The sequence below is a fragment of the Procambarus clarkii genome, chromosome 18 (assembly GCF_040958095.1).
Source record: "Procambarus clarkii isolate CNS0578487 chromosome 18, FALCON_Pclarkii_2.0, whole genome shotgun sequence".
Lineage (NCBI taxonomy): Eukaryota > Metazoa > Arthropoda > Malacostraca > Decapoda > Cambaridae > Procambarus > Procambarus clarkii.
The window spans coordinates 19,065,379-19,090,206 of NC_091167.1; the positions used below are offsets into that span (position 1 = coordinate 19,065,379).

At 40.1% G+C, this 24,828-nt stretch overlaps 1 protein-coding gene across 1 annotated transcript; it reads right to left on the bottom strand.

Annotated features, from left to right (window-relative positions):
• Nucleotides 1-1,613: 1,613 nt before the first annotated feature.
• Nucleotides 1,614-23,666, bottom strand: LOC123751718 (uncharacterized). Its single transcript, XM_045733804.2, has 2 exons — nt 22,513-23,666; nt 1,614-6,317 (listed from the first exon to the last, which is right to left on the bottom strand). The coding sequence occupies exons 1-2, from the start codon at nt 23,132-23,134 to the stop codon at nt 6,202-6,204; spliced, it is 738 nt and encodes a 245-aa protein (XP_045589760.1). The 5' UTR covers nt 23,135-23,666; the 3' UTR covers nt 1,614-6,201.
• Between the last annotated feature and the right edge of the window lie 1,162 nt (nt 23,667-24,828).

The window sequence follows — 24,828 nt, forward strand, 5'->3', positions numbered from 1 at the left end:
AAATATATATAATGCCTAGTTACACACAGAAATCACAATATATATATATATATATATATATCACAATATATATATATATATATGTATCACAATATATATATATATATATATATATATATTGATATATATCACAATATATATATATATATATATATATATATATATATATATATATATATATATATATATATATATATATATATATATATATATATATATATATATATATATATATATATATATATATATATATATATATATATATATATACTAGTTTGGTGTCAATAATAACCTGTCCTCAGGCTAGGCTCGTCCATATGACAGTCAACCCCAAAAAACGCACTTAGCAATTTTTGAACGTACTACGTACTCAAAATTTGTATTTCCTAGACTATTAAGTTTGATATTATTACATAAAAGAATGTCTTGAATAGCTGGGGTCTAACTTAAGTTTGGCTTAGTAAGGTTGTTGTAAGCAGAGAGCATTTGACATTTGTTAATGAAGAAGTGGGTTGATAAATAGCAAGTTTGGTATGGGCCCATAAGGTCAGCTGTAAGTTTGTTCTTAAGACCTCCAGAGGGCTGTAAATATCACTGGATATTTAGAACATGTTCATGTTCACTATGAGAACACAGAGGTACAGACAGTAGCATCAAGCAGTCTTTAATTAAGCGCCAGGTTCACCTCTATATTATGTTTGATATTGCATATTGGAATCACTTTTATTAAAGCTAATTTTTTTTTGCTTGAATATGTCTCAAGTAATCTATAATTCATCATAGTAAATAGAATGAATAAAAATTGCAAGTACATTGTATTCACCAATACATGTTCTTAATATATATATATATATATATATATATATATATATATATATATATATATATATATATATATATATATATATATATATATATATATATATATATGTCGTATTGCACTACTTGGCCTAGTATGCAAGGCCCAATTTGCCTAACAGGAAGAGTGATTTTCGCAATTTTCTAATATTTCTTTCCAAATTAGTACAGATATTTCAATTAATAATATTACATTATATTAAGAACATAAATTACTGACTTAGTTGTGTTAGGTTTGATTAAATTTCTATTAAGTTTAACTCAATTAAAAAAAAAAACTAATAACATATAATGTAATGAGAAGTTTTATCAGTCCATAAGGAGAAACTGAAAAATATATTTTGGGAAAATTCGCATTGTTAGGCAACTTGGCCTATTAGGCACAACATACCCAGTTTACTTTAGTCTTAGACTGTACAGGACTGCTCGTATCCGTCTTGGGGCCAGATTCACGAAGCTGGTACGAACCTGTACATCTTTTCTCAATCTTTTTCAGCTTAGTTTACAATTATTACACAGTTAATGAGCTCCGAAGCACCAGGAGGCTGTTTATAACATTAACAACAGTTGATTGGCAAGTTTTCATGCTAGTAGTGTTTAATAAATGTAACCAAAGCCGTCAAAGATTGATGAAAGATGTACACGTTCGTAAGTGCTTTCGTGAATCTGGCCCCATGACCACAAAATAATTTGTATGACAGTCCTCTTATAAACAATAATCAACAGCAAATACAACGGTTAAATAAAATACTAAATACATTATAATTTTATTGATGCAATTTTTCTGTAAAGTAATAATGTACAGAGTGAGCATTCAGTGTTGGCACCGCGCCTGGTCAAGCAGAATCCACTAAAAAAAAAAATTCAATCTAAAATCTAAACTTTTTTAAAACAAATGAGAATTAATAATTCCCCATAATAGTTGAGCTCCGGGAACACATTGTGAAATGGCAACCTTTAATGTTTATTTTGGTTTAATGAATGAATATCAGTCTTTGTTAAATTATCTTACACGGGTATTATAAGTACAGTATATGAATATCTTACACGGGTATTATAAGTACAGTATATGAAACATTACTATATATTTTTGCAGTAATTATAACTCACATGAACAAATCTGTAAAGCCTAATTCAATTTTAGAATCAAATATAAAGACTTTTAATTACTCCTTTTTGAACATTTTAAAATGATTCCTTGACATGTTTCATATTCTGAATTCTCTAAATGGAACATAAAGTACAAAATATCAATATTGATCCTGTTAACAAAATATATAACTATTTGCAGATTAAGTTGCTTTGACTTGTACAATTAATAAAATATGAAGCACCTTTAAAATTAATAAACAAAATAGATAAATAATAATTTAAGGAATTTTACCATCCAAAATTGTAACAATGCTGATGGGTAAATAATTGAGAAACATTATGTAAATACATTTTTTCCTATCTTTATACATGACTCAATAAATGACAACGTTTACTTTATATTTTGGGGATATCTTCATAAACATAAAAATTACTTTATTTCTATCAATATACTGCAACTTAACCATGAATTTTTAAATTCAATCTGGGACAATTTCCTATCACTCACTCCGAGACGACTTAATAAACCATATTAAGAGCTTCTAAGTATTGTTCTTCAACATTAAATTACAAAACCACAAAGTAAGTAATTTAGATGTACAATGAAATCACAATGTGATATATGAGAAAATATTGAAGCCATACGATGGGATCGAACCTGCGTCCCAACGTACAACCTCAACGTTCTTCCTTAATTCAGAGTATTATTACTATTTTGATAATGCATGATTGTTTCCGTGCCACACACTGCTTGAGCGAAATTACGAGATCGATAGAGATTGGGGACGTCATTGGACTAGATGCCAAATATTGCTTGAGTAACACTTGTCTTAGCCTAGAGTCTTATCAGGGCCCTTTAGGCTAAGAAAATCTTACACTAACTAGTACTCTACATAAACATATCATCCCCTCCCCCTTCTCCTATTTCCCCAAAGAACATAATAGTTGTACAAATATAACATGAGATCATAGATCAGAGACATGACTGTTCTCTCCATTATAAAAACTGAACACGACAGATGAATAAACTAAAAAAAAACTAATTAATTGAAAGGCAATTCACTATTACACCAAGTGTCTGTCTCACTTAAATCATTGTCTAAGAAATAATAAAAGTTTCCTTCATAAGGAGTTGAATCAGTCATGATCCTTTCATAAGCAATAAAATCAAATTTTAGTAACTGAAAGCTGTTAAACGAGAGATTACATTGCACTACCACAGTTGAAAAAAAATATTTTGCATTCTAGGCTATTTCAGTGACTACAATTTGAATTTTATCGCTACAGTATTAACAAATGATTCTGCAAACCAGAATCTTTTAGCTACAGTGATAATTTAACATCAGTACAGTACATGGTTAAATTGGTTATAAATGAACTTAAATTCTAATGTGTGACCATTGTGTTAAGTATTCCTTTCCCTGTTCAAGCATTGTATAAATATTCCTTCACTGTAGTGTAGGAATTCATACAACACTAAGAAACAGCAATTCTTCTGTCAACCACCAAAACTACCGTAGAATTCCATCATACACTGAAATAAATTCTTGAGTCAAGCCCAGCATACACTGACATAAATTCTTGAGTCAAGCCCATCATACACTGAAATAAATTCTTGAGTCAAGCCCAGCATACACTGACATAAATTCTTGAGTCAAGCCCAGCATACACTGACATAAATTCTTGAGTCAAGCTAAACAAAAAATTTTCACATAACCACGATCACACAGTAACAAATAAACTTTTGATGTTACTTAAAGAAAATTAGGCCTTAAATTACAAATAAATATAATATGACTAGCCTACGTCTGCTCGCTGTGGTAAACATTGCACAATTGTCTAAATAATCATCTTGAAATAGACGGCAAACTCAAAACATATAATTGAATGCTTATACAGTAATGTATATTAAATCTGTGCCTTTTCCTGAGCAGGAAATTTCAGATTTTTGCCAAAAATAGTAATTCCCATTAGTTCAAAACAATCATAAAGAAAGTGCATGATTGTAACACAAATCTGCAAATGATTGTAATAGCACTATTACCAAGAGAGCATTGAAAGACATGAATATAATGATACAAAATAATGAATGGCAACATAACATTAAATAAGTACGCCATGGTACTTATTTTCCCCCGCCACGGTACTTATTTTCCAGCTATGGTACTTATTTTCCCCGCCACGGTACTTATTTTCCCCGCCACGGTACTTATTTTCCCCGCCACGGTACTTATTTTTTTCCCGCCACGGTACTTATTTTCCCCGCCACGGTACTTATTTTCCCGTCACGGTACTTATTTTCCCCGCCACAAACTGACCCACTTCGATGCCTTCTTCGTGCAGGCGAACTCCTTCCTTTCTCTCTCCTCTATTCCAGACTTCCTGCCCAATGTATCAAGATTGTTCCCCTATAAATATTGCCAGTATTTAATCTTTTAACACTGCAAAACTTTAATTATTGTTCATAAATACATTATAATTTAGCAAATGTTTATATATTAAATATATCAAGTTTTGCTCTTAATTGCTAATGTTTAGGATCAGATATTAAAAAATAGTCAATCAAGTAAAATTAAATAAATAAATAAATTACATAATGTTATCATTCAAAAAATAAATACTAATACATTTTTTAGACTGGTAAATTGAATGTTTGTAAACTTGTGATAAATATTAACAGAATGTGAAATATTAGGCCTATATGTTTCCCATTTGGCACTTGGGATAACTGTACTTGTATACCACCAACTTGTAGATATCCCATTAGAAACAAATCTTTAAGTCAATCAAACCACACACTTGAAGGATATAAGTGAGAGCGTTGCGGTCCATCCCTCGACCATTACCGTGAGATAATAAGCTGTTCACTTGAGACCTCTTAAGCAAGTCCCAGTTGTGTCTGGGTACAAGTGACAGGATGAACTACCCAGCGGGTTTTCTTCCCATTGGGGGAGTGTTGTACATGCTGCTATGGCGGTGTGTTCACTCACAGGATGAGCAGCGCTGCCCAATACTGTCACTATGGCGGTGTGTCCACTCACAGGATGAGCAGCGCTGCCCAATACTGTCACTATGGCGGTGTGTTCACTCACAGGATGAGCAGCACTGCCCAATAAACTCGCCCCTCGGGGTAAAATTTAATGATCCAGGACAGATCGAAACGTGTTCACTTTCTACCGTGTTCAAATGTGTGTTCCGGTGTCTAATTTTGTGCCACGATTTTGTGACATATCGTCTGCAAACAAATCTTCCTTACAGTTTGTATATACTCGTCCAAAACTTGTACACTTGAAGCAATTAAAAAAAAATGAAGACTTTCCCTAGACTGACTAGCCTCTGGAAATCTTGTCAAGTCTAGAGAGAGTCAAGCAGTTGGGAGGTCACCCAAGCAGCGACTTGTCCCAAATGACCTAACCTAAACACTGGAGCCAACACAAACATATACAGCATGTATGTTTGTATGTATATATATACACATACAGTAATTAAAATATCTATAAATATCTCCTGAACCGTTTACGACTCGGATTGCTAGCTTGTCAAAAAATGGAGTCAAATAGTGAATACAACATGGATTTTGTACAGCTTGTGTGTGCAAAATCCCCCCCAAAATATACTAATAAGTTAAAGGAAAGGTTTCTTATTAACCTGACATTCTATAAGGCACGATAATTGTGACATGTTGCTATATTTGCACTGCTATAGTCTTCCTATACAGTACTGTGTATATCATATTAAATATAATATTGTATTGGTTAAACACCAAAGATGTCACAAAACCTATTAATATATTAAACAAATTTATTAATATATTAATATAATCTAATATTTATCATAATTTATTAATACCTAACACACAAAAATACATTTGTTTCTAAAATTTGAAAACAATATTTTGGAAAAATTTAGTGACAACTCTGGTTTTATTTTTCTCCCAAACATTTGTAAGTTATCTGAGGATACTGTAACGTCCAGCTAGACAGAAAAACATCTGCTGATAACATTGGAGGAGACAAGCCTTCCATAAACAAAAAATCCTTTGGTAAGGACTTCGAAAAGTCCTCGAAGAATCCATGTGCATCTTCCTTACTGGTAAAGGTGCTTTTACCAGTTCACTTTGAGTCCTTAATGGCCTCGGAGTTCCTTACAAATTCTTAGATAACTCCGAAAAAGACCCCTCCGAAAACAGCCTTCCAAAGGCCTCTGAAGGTTCCCTTACAGACCAGGTCTTGGAGGGAGGAGAAAAAGGCACTACTTGGAAGGTGTGGAGGGCGAGAGAGCCAGCTTCTTCCTGGGCGTGATGGGGTCGCTCTCAACCTCTTCAGACTTAGAGCAGGAGTGGAGCCGTTTCCGTTGCCGTCCATAGTCTGAAAGGAGCACAAACACTTAAATAACAAGACACTTCAGACCTCTAAGACAAAGGCTTACAGCACATTACATAACCTTTAAATAAGGACACTCGACTCGGGGTTGTACTACTCATATTCGCGAATTCTGGGCGGAACAGAAATGATTTGGCGCGTGCCCTATCACCTAATGTCCTGTCCATGCAGCAGTAAATAGGCAACCAGGAGTTACTATGGAGTCTGACCACTGCACTATAGGTAGTGACCGTGTAGTGGTCTGAGTACCCTCCTGTTGATGGAAACATCTGGTGGCCTGGGTTCGAATCCTCTCAGGGGTCATAGAGAAAGTGATATATGTGCTTATATATATATACATATATATATATATATATATATATATATATATATATATATATATATATATATATATATATATACAAGAGAGAGAGAGAGAGAGAGAGAGAGAGAGAGAGAGAGAGAGAGAGAGAGAGAGAGAAGAGAGAGAGAGAGAGAGAGAGAGAGAGAGAGAGAGAGAGAGAGAGAGAGAGAGAGAGAGAGAGAGAGAGAGAGAGAGAGAAAGAGAGAGAGAGAGAGAGAGAAAGAGAGAGAGAGAGAAAGAGAGAGAGAGAGAAAGAGAGAGAGAGAGAGAGAGAGAGAGAGAGAGAGAGAGAGAGAGAGAGAGAGAGAGAGAGAGAGAGAGAGAGAGAGAGAGAGAGAGAGAGAGAGAGAGAGAGAGAGAGAGAGAGAGAGAGAGAGAGAGAGAGAGAGAGAGAGAGAGAGAGAGAGAGAGAGAGAGAGAGAGAGAGAGAGAGAGAGAGAGAGAGAGAGAGAGAGAGAGAGAAAGAGAGAGAAGAGAGAAGAGAGAGAAAGATAGAGAGAGAGAGAGAGAGAGAGAGAGAGAGAGAGAGAGAGAGAGAGAGAGAGAGAGAGACCTGAAAATTAAAAGTTACAACAGTGACCCTTAATCTCGCCTCATCTCACTCCCCCTCCTCTCACTTCCTCCCAAGACGTACAGGTCCCCAGGGGGAAAAAGCCCAGACGGCCAGGTGCAGTGATTGGGACGCAGGTGAGAGGGAGGGAGGGGGGGATAGAGGGGGAGTGGGAGGGTGGAGAGCGAGAGAGAGAGAACGAGAGAGAGAGAGAGAGAGAGAGAGAGAGAGAGAGAGAGAGAGAGAGAGAGAGAGAGAGAGAGAGAGAGAGAGAGAGAGAGAGAGAGAGAGAGAGAGAGAGAACGAGAGAGAGTGAGAGAACGAGAGAGAGTGAGAGAACGAGAGAGAGTGAGAGAACGAGAGAGTGAGAGAACGAGAGAGAGAGAGAACTTTGCCACAGTCACGACCCATCCCTTCTACCCGTCGCCTCCTCTCCCACCCCACCACCACCATCTCCCCCCTCCCACGCAACACCAACCGCTTCCTCCCCTCCCATCCCCCCCATAATCCCCCCCACTTGATCAAACCACGCCACCTCCCCCCCCACCACCACCAACGAAGCACCACCTTCATAACCCCGCCTGATGGTGGTAGGTAGTTGTTATGGAGTGTAGTGGTTGTGCGGTAACTGGTAACATGTAGCAGTGAATGGGATTGTTGTAGGGGATTATGGCTCTTGTACTGATTGTGGTTATGCTAGTTGTGTTATTGGTTATTACTCGGTATTCGTAGTATTAACCTGACGGTTGTGATAACCTGAGGGGGATAGCCTTAGGAGATGCTTCAGTCATAATGGAAGAAAGGGGCGTTTAGGGGGGATGGGATGGGATAGGGGGGGGGAGTGTGGGAAGGAAGAGTCAGTGGAAGGGGGGGTTAAATGAGAGAGGAAGTGGGCAAGAGAGAAAAGAAACATACAAAAACACGAAGAATTATAATACCATCGAAAAAAAACAAAGAGAAAAGTAAAAAATGAAACAATGAAATTGCACCAAACGAGGGAGAAGCCACAATAAACAATAAACTTGGATAATGTAAAGTAACGAATAAAGGAATTATAAGGAAAACCAATAATCAGGGAACGGACAGAACGATAAACTGATGACGATGTAAATAAATATATTAGAGAGATATTAGAAATAAGAGAGAGAGAGAGAGAGAGAGAGAGAGAGAGAGAGAGAGAGAGAGAGAGAGAGAGAGAGAGAGAGTGAGAGAGCGAGAGAGAGAGCGAGAGAGAGCGCGAGAGAGCGAGCGCGAGAGAGAGCGAGCGCGAGAGAGAGCGAGCGCGAGAGAGAGCGCGAGAGAGAGAGAGAGAGAGAGAGAGAGAGAGAGAGAGAGAGAGAGAGAGAGAGAGAGAGAGAGAGAGAGAGAGAGAGAGAGAGAGAGAGAGAGAGAGAGATAGAGAGAGAGAGAAAACCAGGAACTTTTCACGAGTAAAAAATACGTTAATGGTGAGAGCTTTTGGAGCAGCGGCGATGATGGTGAGGTCTGACCTGGCCTCTCTCACTGGGGGGAGAGGGGGGGATAGCCTTTGTTACTATCTATCTGTCTGTCTGTCCGGACAGGTCTTTGTTGCTGTCTATTAGTCTATGAATGTGTGCATGCATATCAATTTTTTCAGTTTCATTGTCTATTTGCTTCTATATCTCAATTGTTTGTGCACACAATCGGTATATATATATGGGTATGTGGGGCGACATTGTATGCCAAGATGTAATTTGTATGCCTATGTATATCCTGTTAACTTCTTTGCTGTCTATGTCTGCTAAACCTCTTGGCTGTCTATGTCTGCTAAACCTCTTAGCTGTCTACTGCCTGTCTGCTAAACCTTTGCTGTCTATTGCCTATATATCTGCCAAACCTGTCTGTCTGTCTATAACCCCCACCCACCCCCCACCTCTCTACCTTCCTCAGCTATTACCACACAAAACATAAACTGCCTGAAGGGTAACATCGCTGTGTGAACAAGAGTCTTCGAGGTCACCCCCAGGGATACAGGGTCAAATGTCACGCTTCAGGGCTTCTGGTGGGTGCAGGAGAGGCCAAGGGAACGTGTATGTATTGTATATATGTATGTGCTCACCTAGTTGTGCTTGCGGGGGTTGAGCTCTGGCTCTTTGGCCCCGCCTCTCAACTGGTGTACAGGTTCCCGAGCCTATTGGGCAATATCATATCTACACTTGAAACTGTGTAAGGAGTCAGCCTCCACCACATCACTGCCTAATGCATTCCACCTGTTAACTACTCTGACACTGAAAAAGTTCTTTCTAACGTCCCTGTGGCTCATTTAGGTTTACAAGTTTACAAGTTAATGTACATTTCAACGCAAAGGGTACAACAGGGACCATGAGCTAGACCTGACTCTCCAGGTGTGAGGTTTGATAGGCAGGCACTATCAAACGCACAGAGTACTAACACCCCCCCCCCCTTCAAACTCCAGACAGAATTTTTTTTTAAGGCAGTAGTAATAATTAGAAGCTGAAGTAGCCTGTAATGTAATCAGCATGTTTCTTCATGTGTATTACCCTACCTATAGATGTGACGTCATGGGCTGGGTATGGCGTTACTCACCAGTGATAATGTCGACGCCAGTTAGGAGCTAAGCTCAAGTATTTCCTGTTTCAGGTTGCTTCGCGATTACACGTTAACACACACACACACGTACACACGCCCCAGCCGTGTCTGGGTACAAGTGACAGGATGAACTTCCCCAACGGGGGGCCGCTATGATGGCATGTTCACTCACAAGATGAACAACCCAGCGGGTGTTCTTCCTTGTCGTGGGATGTTGTACATGCGGCTATGTCACCATGTACATGATGAGTGACGCTGACCTGTAAACCCGACATTTTCTGAGCGAAAATTACTCGAAGCAAACTGTCTCAGACAACCCGTCTAGCTGGACAGAGGAAATTGCAAGTCCCCCCCGACACCGGCCTGTCTGTGAGACCCCCGCTGGTGGGGTCCGGTGGGGTCTGGTGGGATAATGGGGACCCCCCCCCCACACACACACAAACACCCTCTGTCTCCCTCTGAGACCTTGAACCACATTCCTGTTGTCAGGTCTAAAGTGTGTCTGTGTGTATAAAACTTGTATAGGTGGAAGTGTAAGTGTGTGTGTGTGTGTGTGTTCTCACCTAATTGTGCTTGCGGGGGTTGAGCTCTGGCTCTTTGGTCAACTCTGTACTCACCTATTTGTGCTTGCGGGGGTTGAGCTTTGGCTCTTTGGTCCCGCCTCTCAACTGTTCTGTGGGGGGGTCTGTGTGTGTGTGTGTGTGTGTGTGTGTGTGTGTGTGTGTGTGTGTGTGTGTGTGTGTGTGTGTGTGTGTGTGTGTGTGTGAAAGGCCTATGGGTGCCTGGGGGGGGGTATAAAGTTGGTGTTGACCTCAGTTTACCTGAGAGCCACTGCCACTTAGTGGCCTCGACGAGGACAGGAAGCCGGCGGCTTGTCGAAGGCCCAACCCCACCTTCCTATGATCTTTTTCAGCTGTACTCTAAAGTAGGGTGTTGGTAGGCCGAATGTGTATGCATAGTATACGCGAATGTATGTCAGTGTTGTGTATGTCTTGAAGGACTGAGCGGATGTATAATTCATGTATACTGTATATGTATGTCCATTAAATGTAACTGGGAGATGTAGCAAGCTCATTGTGTATAAGAACCTAAGAAGAATAAAGGTAACTGCACAAGGCATTTTGGCACATACGAGCCAGCGACCAGATTCACGAAAGTACTTACGCAAGCACTTACGAACCTGTCCATCTTTTCTCAATCTTTGGCGGCTTTGTTTACAATTATTAAACAGTTAATGAGCTCCGAAGCACCAGGAGGCTGTTAATAACAATAACATCAGTTGATTGGCAAGTTTTCTTGCTTGTAAACTGTTTAATAAATGTAACTAAAGCCGTCAAAGATTGAGGAAAGATGTACACGTTCGTAAGTGCTTGCGTAAATGCTTTCGTGAATCTGGCCCCAGGTCCAATTTGAGCCTAAATATACTATATAGAACTGTCTATACTTCAGTCCTGAATATAAAATCAGGATCAAAATAAATTCACCATACATAAGGGTTTACTTTAATCCATTACTTTCTTCAAGAGAAGTATGTATACTGGCTTGTCAGAAATATTAACTTACTGCCATTGATCTTGCAGTCACAGGCCTTAAATCTTTAAAAATCTAAAAAGAGTATTATACAGATATATAAGTAGGGGGTATACAATATATCCCATTTACAGGTGTATATGGAGTTGACTTTGTCCTGGGTTATGTTCAGAGCTAAAGTATATACTTGCTGATTGATCAGTTATCTATTGTGGTAGCCTTAACTTGAGGTGCTTCCGGGGCTTAGTGTCCCCGCGGCCCGGTCGTCGACCAGGCCTCCTGATAGTAGCCTTAACTTTGTTTCCAGAGGTGATAGGCCTGAATAACTATCGAGAGGTTGATAGGCCTCAAGTCCAACACCAAATCAATATATCCTTTTATCCATATTACTTAATGGAAAACAATTGGTGTTCAATAGCCTAATAAAATAATATTAAAATAGACTGTAAATGTCTATTTTTGCACAAACGAATTGTGAATTGTAAATTAGACTAAGGAAAATAATATCGAAGCCTTAGGCCTAAGTGGTAAAGAAAAAAGTAAAATATATATATATATATATATATATATATATATATATATATATATATATATATATATATATATATATATATATATATATATATCACAATTAGGATTTAATTGAAGATAGAAAAGATGAAAATACACTGATTGTTAAATTTAATTCCATATTTTGAATATAGAAAGTGAAAAGGGTTTTTTTAAAACGCTGTTTTAGGAAAAATGAAAAGCTGTTTTAGCTGAAATTAGATAAATCACTATAAAATGCTATAGTAAACATTGTTTAAAATGTATGATATCTGAACATTACCTTAACCATAAATATTGAACTGTTCACCTTCGTAAATATAACAGATTAATCATTTGATCATAAACTTTGAACATACTTTAAAAACAAGAAAACTCAATTGAAGCTTTCTTTTGAAAGCCTACTGAAAAAAAATAGAGAATACCTGAAACTATCCTCTTTACGGCAAATAAGAATACATTACAAAAGCCAAAATTGCAACAAAAAAGTGTATTTTCTTAAGATAATTCACTAAAATAACGAATAGTATATACGGCTATGTATGAGAGATTAGTTCCATAACATGAATACATTGTACGGAAACTAATACACAACTTAAATGTATTTTCCTGTGCCAGAAAGTGACATAAGGGATCAGGTGTGAACATGTGACTGTGTGTGAGGGTGTGGGAGGCATCAGGTCCCAACAGGTGGCGTCAAGTTCCTTCAAGAGGATGATGCAATGTCTGTCTCCCGCGCTTTTTAGCCGGCCGGGTGACGGCATGGATGCTCTCTTACACACACGGACGGCGGCATGGACGCTCTCTCTCACACTCACACACGGACGGCATGGACGCACGCACACACACACGGATGGCATGGACGCACGCACACACACACGAATGGCATGGACGCACGCACACACACACACACACGGACGGCATGGACGCACGCACACACACACACGGATGGCATGGACGCACGCACACACACACACACGGACGGCATGGACGCACGCACACACACACACACGGATGGCATGGACGCACGCACACACACACACGGATGGCATGGACGCACGCACACACACACACACACACACGGACGGCATGGACGCACGCACACACACACACATACACGGACGGCATGGACGCACGCACACACACACACATACACGGACGGCATGGACGCACGCACACACACACACACATACACGGACGGCATGGACGCACGCACACACACACACACACACGGACGGCATGGACGCACGCACACACACACACGGACGGCATGGACGCACGCACACACACATACACGGACGGCATGGACGCACGCACACACACACACATACACGGACGGCATGGACGCACGCACACACACACATACACGGACGGCATGGACGCACGCACACACACACACACACACATACACGGACGCACGCACACACACACACACATACACGGACGGCATGGACGCACGCACACACACACACATACACGGACGGCATGGACGCACGCACACACACACACATACACGGACGGCATGGACGCACGCACACACACACATACACGGACGGCATGGACGCACGCACACACACACACACACATACACGGACGGCATGGACGCACGCACACACACACACACATACACGGACGGCATGGACGCACGCACACACACACACACACACGAATGGCATGGACGCACGCACACACACACACATACACGGACGGCATGGACGCACGCACACACACACTTCATGTCTTTCTGGAAATCAAATATGGAAGGAGTTATAATCTAGACAAGACTGAAGAAACAGAAATAATGGAAAAACTCCATGTCAAGATAAGACACCACGGGGGAACTTAGCTAGGTCTTAAACGAAGCTGATTGGGAGACTTTGTTGTTAGACAAAGAAATAAATGAGATGTATATCAAAGTTTATGAGATATATGCTGAAGATACATCAAAATTTATATACAGATGTAGAACTAGAAAAAAAAAATGCCACCAATATAGGAAGAGGCCAAACCTTCAAACATACTAGCAATGCAAACGAACAACTGCAATATATAATATGTAGATGCAATGTATAATATATGCAATATATGCAATATATAATATTTCTCACTACATGACAGTGAGAAAAGAGGCTGAAAGTAATTTTGAGAAAGGTATAGCGGGTAAATGTAACATATAACCTGGCCTGTTCCATAAATGTATTAAAAGCAATTTGAAGGTAAAGAATAAAATCCAGAGGTTGACGATGTGGGAAGAGTCAGAGAAAGAAATGGAAATGTGTGAAACACTATATGAACAGTTCCAATGTGTGTGTTTGGGCAAAATGAGGTTTTCAGAAAACCAGATACAGTAATATGGATTTCAGAAAATAACACTTGAGTACACAGATGTCTCGAGAAGAAGTGCAAACAATTTTCAAGGAGCTAGGTAGAAAAAAACCAGTTGGTTCGGAGAGAATCGAGTCCTGGCCTCGGGCCGGGCTTGGGGAGTAGAAGAACTCCCAGAACCCCATCAAGCAGAATGCCACATCAAAGCTGAGCATTCCACTTAATTTGATTTTTCTGGCATCATTATGTACAGAAATCTTAGCAGATATATGGAAAAAGACAATCACAGTTCGCATCTACAAAAATTATAGCCGAGAAGACCCTCCCAATTATAAACCTGTATTGTTGACGAGCGCGGGAGTCGAAACACTAGAGAAGTAATTTAAACAAATCTATAGAACACCTGGGAAGAAATTATGTAACAGATCGTATGCCTTTACAAAATAAGTGTATGGAATAACACTTGTCGGATGGAATTCCATGTGAATAAATGCCACGTTATGGAATGTGGAATAGGAGATAATAGGCCCACACACACCCTGAAAATTATGTGAAAAGACTTTAAAGAACTCTGATAAAGGAAGATCTTGAGGTAGTTCTGAGGAGTAGACTGTCAGCCGAGAACCACATAAAGAACATTGTGCGAGGGGCCTATGCTACACTTTCACACCTCAAAATCACTTTTATACACGGACAGTGAAAAATTACATAAATTTTTCACGATTTTTGAAAAAACAATATTGAAACATGCAGCGGTTGAATGATGTCCATATCTCAAGAGCATCAATACCGGAAAAGGTGCAGATATGCAACAATAATGGCTTACGGAATTGAAATATAATAGCTAAGAGAAGCTAGAAGATAGAAGAAAATCAAGAACGAGGTCAGATTCAAGTTAAGAAAAAAACGGCGCCGAAATGAACATTAGAAAGTTCACTTTTACAGGCTGGTAGACGGTTCAAACAAGTTAAGTGAATTTAAAAATTTTAAGTGAGAAGGTGTTAGAGGCCAAAACCATTAGTAGTATAGCGTTAAATGACAAAGAGTACTGGGAAGACGGGACACCACGAGCGTAGCTCTCATCCTGTAACTACACTTAGGTAATTACACACACACACGGACAGGTTTCACGTACACGGTACTCACCTAGTTACCTAGTTATGTTTGCGGGGGTTGAGCTCTGGCTCTTTGGTCCCCCCTCTTTGGTCGCACGGTGTGTGTGTGTGTGTGTGTGTGTGTGTGTGTGTGTATTTTGCATGGCAGTATACTAGTATATTAAAACTGTTGTGTCGATCAAACTTCCTTCTGTTTATTAATTTGTAATAAATTTCTGTCTTTCAGTAAGTACATAGGCCTATGCTATGTGGTCTCTGCTTCTATCCTGTTTTATTATTAATATTATTATTTACTACAATTTTTGCTTCTGTCCAATTTGTTTAACTGATGTTTCTAAAGAAACAAAAAATAAATACAAAATAAGAAAAAAAAGATATACAAAAGTTATACTCCGAGAGGTTATAAATATATCTATCAGGCTAAATTATACAATGCATTATTATGGGATTCACCATAAATTCATCAAAGCCAGTTAAATTATCTAGACAAAATTACAAATTAAAATTATATTATTCAGAATAGGCTTGATACATTGCATTATAAAATACTTTATAACGTATTAAACTAAATAAATCAGTTTATTTATAATTAACACGCTTGAGATATTGTATGGCAAAATACTATGTTAACGTTAATTAATTAAGAACAAATAAATACATTGTATCTTTTATAAAATATCCAATTTCCGGTAATAGATTTCGAACAAGCGTGAAATAATGTATTATAAAATACTATATTGTTTATTAACAACAAATAAGATATATTGTATTATAAAATACTGCAGTTAATTCTTTTAGAACAAATAAGATATATTGTATTATAAAATACTGCATTAGTATTGTATATGGCTGTGTGGGATGAATTTAATATATATTTTTTGCATTGTTCAATACAACTTTATTAATTTTATTTATGCTAGTGTTATCAATTTAAATATTTTATTTTAGCATGTTTTAATATATATAATTCTGTATGCCACAAACACATTAAGATGCACTGAAATTAAATAAATGTAGTATAGAAAAATTAAATATAGCGTGTCAAATCTATAACATGTTATCTTTTAACATTTTGACATAGTTTATTTCTTCAAATAGTCATTATAAACGTACTGTAATTTACGCGGTTACTTATTCTTACTTTATCATTTATTAATATTCATTTACTTTATAATTGATTGTGTTTTTTTTTAGTTTATTCAATTATTAATTACCCCCCCCCCCCCGATTCTCTCTTTCATTCGACCTCAGAAATATTATTTTAGTTTAATTTACTAACTAATATCTATAGGATAATTTATAATTTAGTACTGAAGATATATTAGGCCCAACGTTAAGTCTTAAGTGTACATACACCAAAAAGTGGGAGACACCTGACTGCATATAATACACTTAATTTAGGTGTTGGACTTAAGGCCAATCAGCCTCTGGAGGGTCTTTAAGGCTTGCAAACCTCTCGAGGTTGACAGGCCTTAAAGACCTAATCGACCTCTGGAGGGTTAAAACTTATTCACTTCTTGGGGTTATTAAGGCCTATCCACCTATGGGGGTTATTAAGACCTATCAACCTCTGGAGGGTTATTAAGACCTATCAACCTCTGGAGGGTTATTAAGGCCACTACAATAGGTTGCTGACCAACCAGTAAGTATACTTTAGCTCTGAACATAATCCAGGACAAACGTAGAGTACATGTACACCTATAAAAGAAGTACACCACTCTGTGTACATATCCATGTAGAATACACTTGAGGAGTTTTGAAGGTTTAAGGCATGTGATTAAGTAATGGAGTACAGTACTTACAAAGTAATGGATTAAAGTCAACTCCTAATCTACGCTGAGTTTACTTAATCTATCAGGACCAATGAGGAGACGTTTGACAAGCCGCCGGCTGCCTTTCCTCGTCGAGGCCACTAGAGATAGTGGCCCTCAGGTAAATATTCGCGACTGAAGTATAAAAGAGCCTATACTTATTAATTAATCTACACCTCTCAGTAAGGCGTGGCACCACTTTGACCTTTAGCCCGAGTGCCTGTGGGGGTCAGACGGGAAAACTTAAGACTGGATCAGGTAAACTCAAGGCCTCCAGACTTCTTGTGATTTCAATAGGAATCCGGTTGTATAAGTTTTTAACTAGTTCCGGTGGTCTAGTGGTAAGTAGAGTATACGACTGTCAATGCTGTTCGTACCCACCTGTATTTATAAAATCCCAGTGGATTTTCTCATTGATATAAATCACGTTAATGTGATTTCTGAGAGAATAATATTAATCTTCATTCACAAGAATGTGTATTCAAAGAACATAAGAGTAATGTATAATTATAAGACAGGAGTTACACATACTGTACTAATGAAGACACTGTTACTGTTTTGCGGTTGCTTTAATAACCCTCCAGAGGTTGATGGGTCTTAATAACCCTCCAGAGGTTGATGGGCCTTAGTAACCCTCCAGAGGTTGATGGGCCTTAATAACCCTCCAGAGATTGATGGGCCTTAGTAACCCTCCAGAGGTTGATGGGCCTTAATAACCCTCCAGAGATTGATGGGCCTTAGTAACCCTCCAGAGGTTGATGGGCCTTAATAACCCTCCAGAGGTTGATGGGCCTTAGTAACCCTCCAGAGGTTGATGGGCCTCAATAACCCTCCAGAGATTGATGGGTCAAATATCCCACCACCAAACCGACTAAATGTAACCATGTTTGCCTATATAAACACGGTTAATATTGATTTAAGTTATATTCTTACTGTTTGATTAGTAGAGAAATTGCTATCAAATACCATTAATATATTTTGGAAATACATTATGACATCGTTACTATTAAAAATGCTATTCAATGCTGACGTTTGGCATTAGATCACCAGATCTAGTTTGTTTAACATAAGCTACAAAATTGAATTAACAATATTACCTTAGTAATTTTGTTCATTAATACGAAATTAATAAATACAAAAAATATTAATATAATCGTGTAAATATGTAATGTTCTCAGTTAGACTCCGATAATGCTAACTATTTTGACATATAAGACAAATAATATATAAATTTACACAATATATGCATACAGTATATATATATATATATATATATATATATATATATATATATATATATATATATATATATATATATATACATATTATATATATATATATACATATATATATATATATATATATATATATATATATATATATATATATATATGTATATATATATATATATATACTGAATGCATATATTGTGTAAATAGGTATATTGGAGTAACATATTTGCATATAATACCTAAAGAGCGGGGTGTACAGAGGATATCTCTCCGTCTCTTGGAACAGAGGTGGAGACAGGGAGAAGGTCTACAACAAATGATAGTGGTTGTAGGCTTATGTCCCTCAGTGAATGTGGTCCTACCACAACCAGCCCTCAGGTGGGGGCTGTACACCACCTGGGAGTGGTCCTACCACAACCCCAGCCCTCAGGTGGGAGCTGTACACCATCTGGGAGTGGTCCTACCACAACCAGCCCTCAGGTGAGAGCTATACACCACCTGGGAGTGGTCCTACCACAACCCCAGCCCTCAGGTGGGAACTGTACACCACCTGGAAGTGGTCCTACCACAACCGGCCCACAGGTGGGGGCTGTACACCACCTGGGAGTGGTCCTACCACAACCCCAGCCCTCAGGTGGGAGTTGTACACCACCTGGGAGTGGTCCTACCACAACCCCAGCCCTCAGGTGGGAGTTGTACACCACCTGGGAGTGGTCCTACCACAACCGGCCCACAGGTGGGAGTTGTACACCACCTGGGAGTGGTCCTACCACAACTGGCCCACAGGTGGGAGTTGTACACCACCTGGGAGTGGTCCTACCACAACCAGCCCTCAGGTGGGAGTTGTACGCCACCTGGGAGTTGTCCTACCACAACCAGCCCTCGGGTGGGAGCTGTACACCACCTGGGAGTGGTCCTACCACAACCAGCCCTCAGGTGGGAGCTGTACACCACCTGGGAGTGGTCCTACCACAACCCCAGCCCTCAGGTGGGAGCTGTACACCACCTGGGAGTGGTCCTACCACAACCAGCCCTCAGGTGGGAGCTGTACACCACCTGGGAGTGGTCCTACCACAACCGGCCCTCAGGTGGGAGTTGTACACCACCTGGGAGTGGTCCTACCACAACCCCAGCCCTCAGGTGGGAGCTGTACACCACCTGGGAGTGGTCCTACCACAACCAGCCCTCAGGTGGGAGCTGTACACCACCTGGGAGTGGTCCTACCACAACCAGCCCTCAGGTGGGAGCTGTACACCACCTGGGAGTGGTCCTACCACAACCCCAGCCCTCAGGTGGGAGCTGTACACCACCTGGGAGTGGTCCTACCACAACTGGCCCTCAGGTGGGAGCTGTACACCACCTGGGAGTGGTCCTACCACAACCCCAGCCCTCAGGTGGGAGCTGTACACCACCTGGGAGTGGTCCTACCACAACCAGCCCTCAGGTGGGAGTTGTACACCACCTGGGAGTGGTCCTACCACAACCAGCCCTCAGGTGGGAGTTGTACACCACCTGGGAGTGGTCCTACCACAACCAGCCCTCAGGTGGGAGTTGTACACCACCTGGGAGTGGTCCTACCACAACCGGCCCTCAGGTGGGAGTTGTACACCACCTGGGAGTGGTCCTACCACAACCGGCCCACAGGTGGGAGCTGTACACCACCTGGGAGTGGTCCTACCACAACCGGCCCTCAGGTGGGAGTTGTACACCACCTGGGAGTGGTCCTACCACAACCAGCCCTCAGGTGGGAGCTGTACACCACCTGGGAGTGGTCCTACCACAACCAGCCCTCAGGTGGGAGCTGTACACCACCTGGGAGTGGTCCTACCACAACCCCAGCCCACAGGTGGGAGCTGTACACCACCTGGGAGTGGTCCTACCACAACCGGCCCACAGGTGGGAGTTGTACACCACCTGGGAGTGGTCCTACCACAACCGGCCCACAGGTGGGAGCTGTACACCACCTGGGAGTGGTCCTACCACAACCAGCCCTCAGGTGGGAGTTGTACACCACCTGGGAGTGGTCCTACCACAACCCCAGCCCTCAGGTGGGAGCAATATACGACTACCACCTACCAACTGGCAAAGATTATAAAACAATAAACACTAAAGACAGCACGGTACTACAGTTTCCACAGCTAGCTAAGCGCCACATGCAGATAATAAAATTAGCTGCATTACAATTGGTTGAAATGTATACACTACATACATACACTATACACTGAAACATTTAATAATTTTCTGTGACTCAGCTTTTCAAGCACTTGAAATTGTAATATAGACAGAATAAGACAGTAGAAATATCATAAATTATAGATTGTATAATTAATCCACCATGCAAGAGTTTTAGTAATTTCGTCTTAAAAGCTCTTTACGCACTTGAAACTAAACATGCAAAATAGATACCAGGAATCTCACAATTAATTACAAATAACATAATATATACTTTTAGAATCTCGTTCGTATTGGATACTACCCAAATGCAGCCTAAAGCTGCATTTAACATGAAATCGAACACGACCCCAGGCATCTCAGTCTTGTTAAAACATGCTTCGAGGAAAGAATATCTTTAACAGAGATGAAAGTACTGCAAGGGAAGACAGTACTAGTACTCTGAGGTCTCTAGATCTGTCACCTAGACGTCACTAGACAGTACAGTCTCCCGCCAGGTGAGAGGTGAGGGTCGTTAGCCAGGAATTGGCTGAAATATTGTTACGGGACTTATAATTGTAATCATTCCCCTTGTCGCAGACAGGAAGCGTTATATATATATATATATTTTATTTATACACTATATAATATATATAGTATATAAAATACATATTGTATATATTATATATACAGTATATATAATATATATATATACTATATATATAATACATATTGTATACATAATATATTATATATAATATATATACTATATATATTTATAAATAATATATATACTATATATATTTGTATATAATATATATACTATATATATTTATATATAAAATATATACTATATATATTTATATATAATATACTCCACACTGTATATAATATTGTATAAATATAATATATACAACAAATAATGTACTTTTATATATAAGTCAATATAACCCTGCAGCTAATTAACCCGTCACCGACAGCCACCCACGAAATCAATATTTTACAGTCGTGTCCTGTCAGATTCCCTGCATTAACATTCGTAAATCAATAGTGATGTGAATAGCTATGCAAATGAAGTTATGTTGGCAGCCTTTTCTCACGTCGGAACCAATATGATGTATTTATTATTAGTTCACTTGGGAACTGCCTGATGTGGATTTTGTAAAATTAATTAATTTGTCATTAATTTTTCTAACCGTTAAGAAATCTATCCCTCGATAACTGTGACCTGTGATTAACAATTATTTATGGGGCATTACATAATTGTTAATATAAGTTAACATAATTGTTAATATGAGATCTACTATGTACCACCCTCACGTAAGCATCCTGGGAGTGGTACATGGTAGATCTCATACCCATTTTGTGAGTGGTGTTATGTCGCATACCCATTTGTGAGTGGTAGCATGCCCCATTCTGTGAGTGGTAGCATGCCCCATTCTGTGAGTGGTAGCATGCCCCATGCCCCATTCTGTGAGTGGTAGCATGCCCCATTCTGTGAGTGGTAGCATGCCCCATGCCCCATTCTGTGAGTGGTAGCATGCCCCATTCTGTGAGTGGTAGTATGCCCCATACCCATTCGGTAAGCGATAGTATGCCTCATACCCATTCTGTGATTGGTAGTATGCCCCATACCCATTCTGCGGATGGTAGGAGACCACATACCAATACTCACGGGATGGGTATGGGGTCCACTACCGCTAACTGATGCGTATGGGGTCCAGTACTGCTAACATGACGGGTATGGGGTCACAATATACTAAACTAATTAAAGAAACGCTATGCGCATCAATGGCTTTGCAAGAATATATACTACGTAATAACCAATTTACAACCCATTGCTCCTTGTATATAAATAAATAACTAATAGATCAATACATCGCTATTAACCGTACAAATTAAGGGGGACATTTCAAAATATGGAACAGGATTTTAGGTAATTAAAAAAGAAATCGGCAAGTTGAAGTTAATTGGTTAACAGAACAAACGGGAGAGGAACTTACCAGTGATTTTACACTGTAGAGTTTTGGGCGTGTGTGACTCTCTCCTCTTGTGGCTCTTTTGTGGGGTGAGAGGCAGCTGGTGGGCGGTGAGAGGCAGCTGGTGGGCGGTGGGCAGCTCGTAGGTGGTGGGCAGCTCGTAGGTGGTGGGCAGCTGGTGAACAGTGGGCAGCGCTGTAGCGTAAGCGTCGCAGTCGAAATTTTCCCCCAAAAATCGACACTCGTCGTTCGTCTGACCGAGAAATCTACTACCGTCGGCGGCATCTTCAGGGGCCGAGGTCGAGCGATGGTCGAAGGTCGAAGGTGGGTCGTGGGGCGTCTCCCGAAGGGCAGCAGCAGCAGCAGCAGCAGCAGTTACACGCTGTTTCTTGGTCGCCGTTTTGGCCGGTGTCCATTGATAGCGTCCGGAGGGCAGCGGCCGGCATCGTATGGGGTCGAAGTTCCATTTCTTCATGAACTGTTCAGCGGTGATGGTGAACAACGTCTCGGCCATCCTCAGGTTGGCTTTGGAGTCGTTGACGCCGAGTTCGGACAAGGCCCTCCTGGCGGAGGGCTTCTTGAAGAACATCCTGATGTCCGCCGCCTTGGTCGGGGAGCACGGGTCGTCCAGCGAGTACGTTATCATCCTCAACACCAAAAAAGATCTTTACCGCGTCAGGAGAGAACACGACGAACGCTACACAGAACACGGCGGACCTCAACACGTTACGTGAACACGAAGAACGGCCACAGTCAGAACACGAAGAACGGCCAGGCAGAACACGATGAACGGCCACAGTCAGCACACGAGGAACGGCTACAGTCAGCACACGAGGAACGGCTACAGTCAGCACACGAGGAACGGCTACAGTCAGCACACGAGGAACGGCTACAGTCAGCACACGAGGAACGGCCACAGCCACGTCAGGAAATAAATGCGAGGAAGGGCGTCACACACACTGCGTGAGGAGAGGAGCAGGTGAGCGTGCACACCGCGTCAGGAGCGAGGGTGTACTACGGCCGGTCACACACGCTCGGTGATAACACCCTCCGCGGACATTTAACTTCAAACCTTCAAAAGGCGCGCGCGGGTACTCGAGGCAGCCAACGGTCGCAGGAACCCGCCTTCGACACCCGCCTCGCCTCCTCCAGCCGCTCCGTCCTAACTAACCGACTCCTGCCAGTTGTTATGGAGCGCCAAACCCCGCCTAATCGATGCCCAACTCACGATTTTATTTCCTCACTTTTTCTTGACTGTACGCCATAACAAATGCATTTCTCGACTTACAAACATTTCATGATGATTTATATATCCTGTTACATCCAGGTGGTTATTATTATATAATAATATAGTCCGTAACACCCTAAATATATGGAATAAAACACCCGATCGACAACTGCTATAAGCATCCAGCTTACGCTAATGCTCCGCGCGTCTCAGCAAAGAAAGATTATCCATAACAACAAAATTGCTTCATATATACACACACAAAGACATTAATCGAGATGTCTGTAGGTGATCCAAATGTGGCATTTTTTTTGCGCGGGAAAACAGTCTTGTGATACGTACGGTCAGGGGTTTGAAAATTGGCGCCAAAATTTCAATATCAGCTCCTTGGCGGGTTGGTACGGCCCTAACACAGTTGATGCCGGGTACCAAATTATCAATTATTATTTTATCACCCACATGCTCCCTATTACATAAAATAAAACATATTCGTTATATTTCTCAGTGATGCACATGCAACTAACTGTATATACATAATTATGATATGTGGCGCGAATATGTGATATTAAATTAGTATTATGAGGTAATTGATAACTCACCTCGGCTACTACTCTTGCTACTACGTCTCTCTCCATAATTACTGCTAATTACGCGCTTACTTTACCATTCACTAATTCACTCAAAGCTTCGTTTAGTAGGCCTAATTCAGAATTATCGATTTCATAGCATAATATTTTTGCCAATATAGAATACAAAAGAAGTTGAGTGAAAGCTAATAATATAGAGTTGTTCCGATATATATATATATATATATATATATATATATATATATATATATATATATATATATATATATATATATATATATATATGTATATGTATATATATATAGCATAAATTACATATAAAATTATATTGACAAATTATATACGAATTGTAGGCCTACCAGCAGCAATGACCAAGAAAACTAGGAAATAATGTAAATTAATTATTATCTTTATCTTAGTATTCTATGAATAAATATATGCAAAATAATTTATGAATAAATACAAAAAATGATTCAAAATAAACAAACTGTAGAGAAGCATATATATATTGAGCTGCCACATACG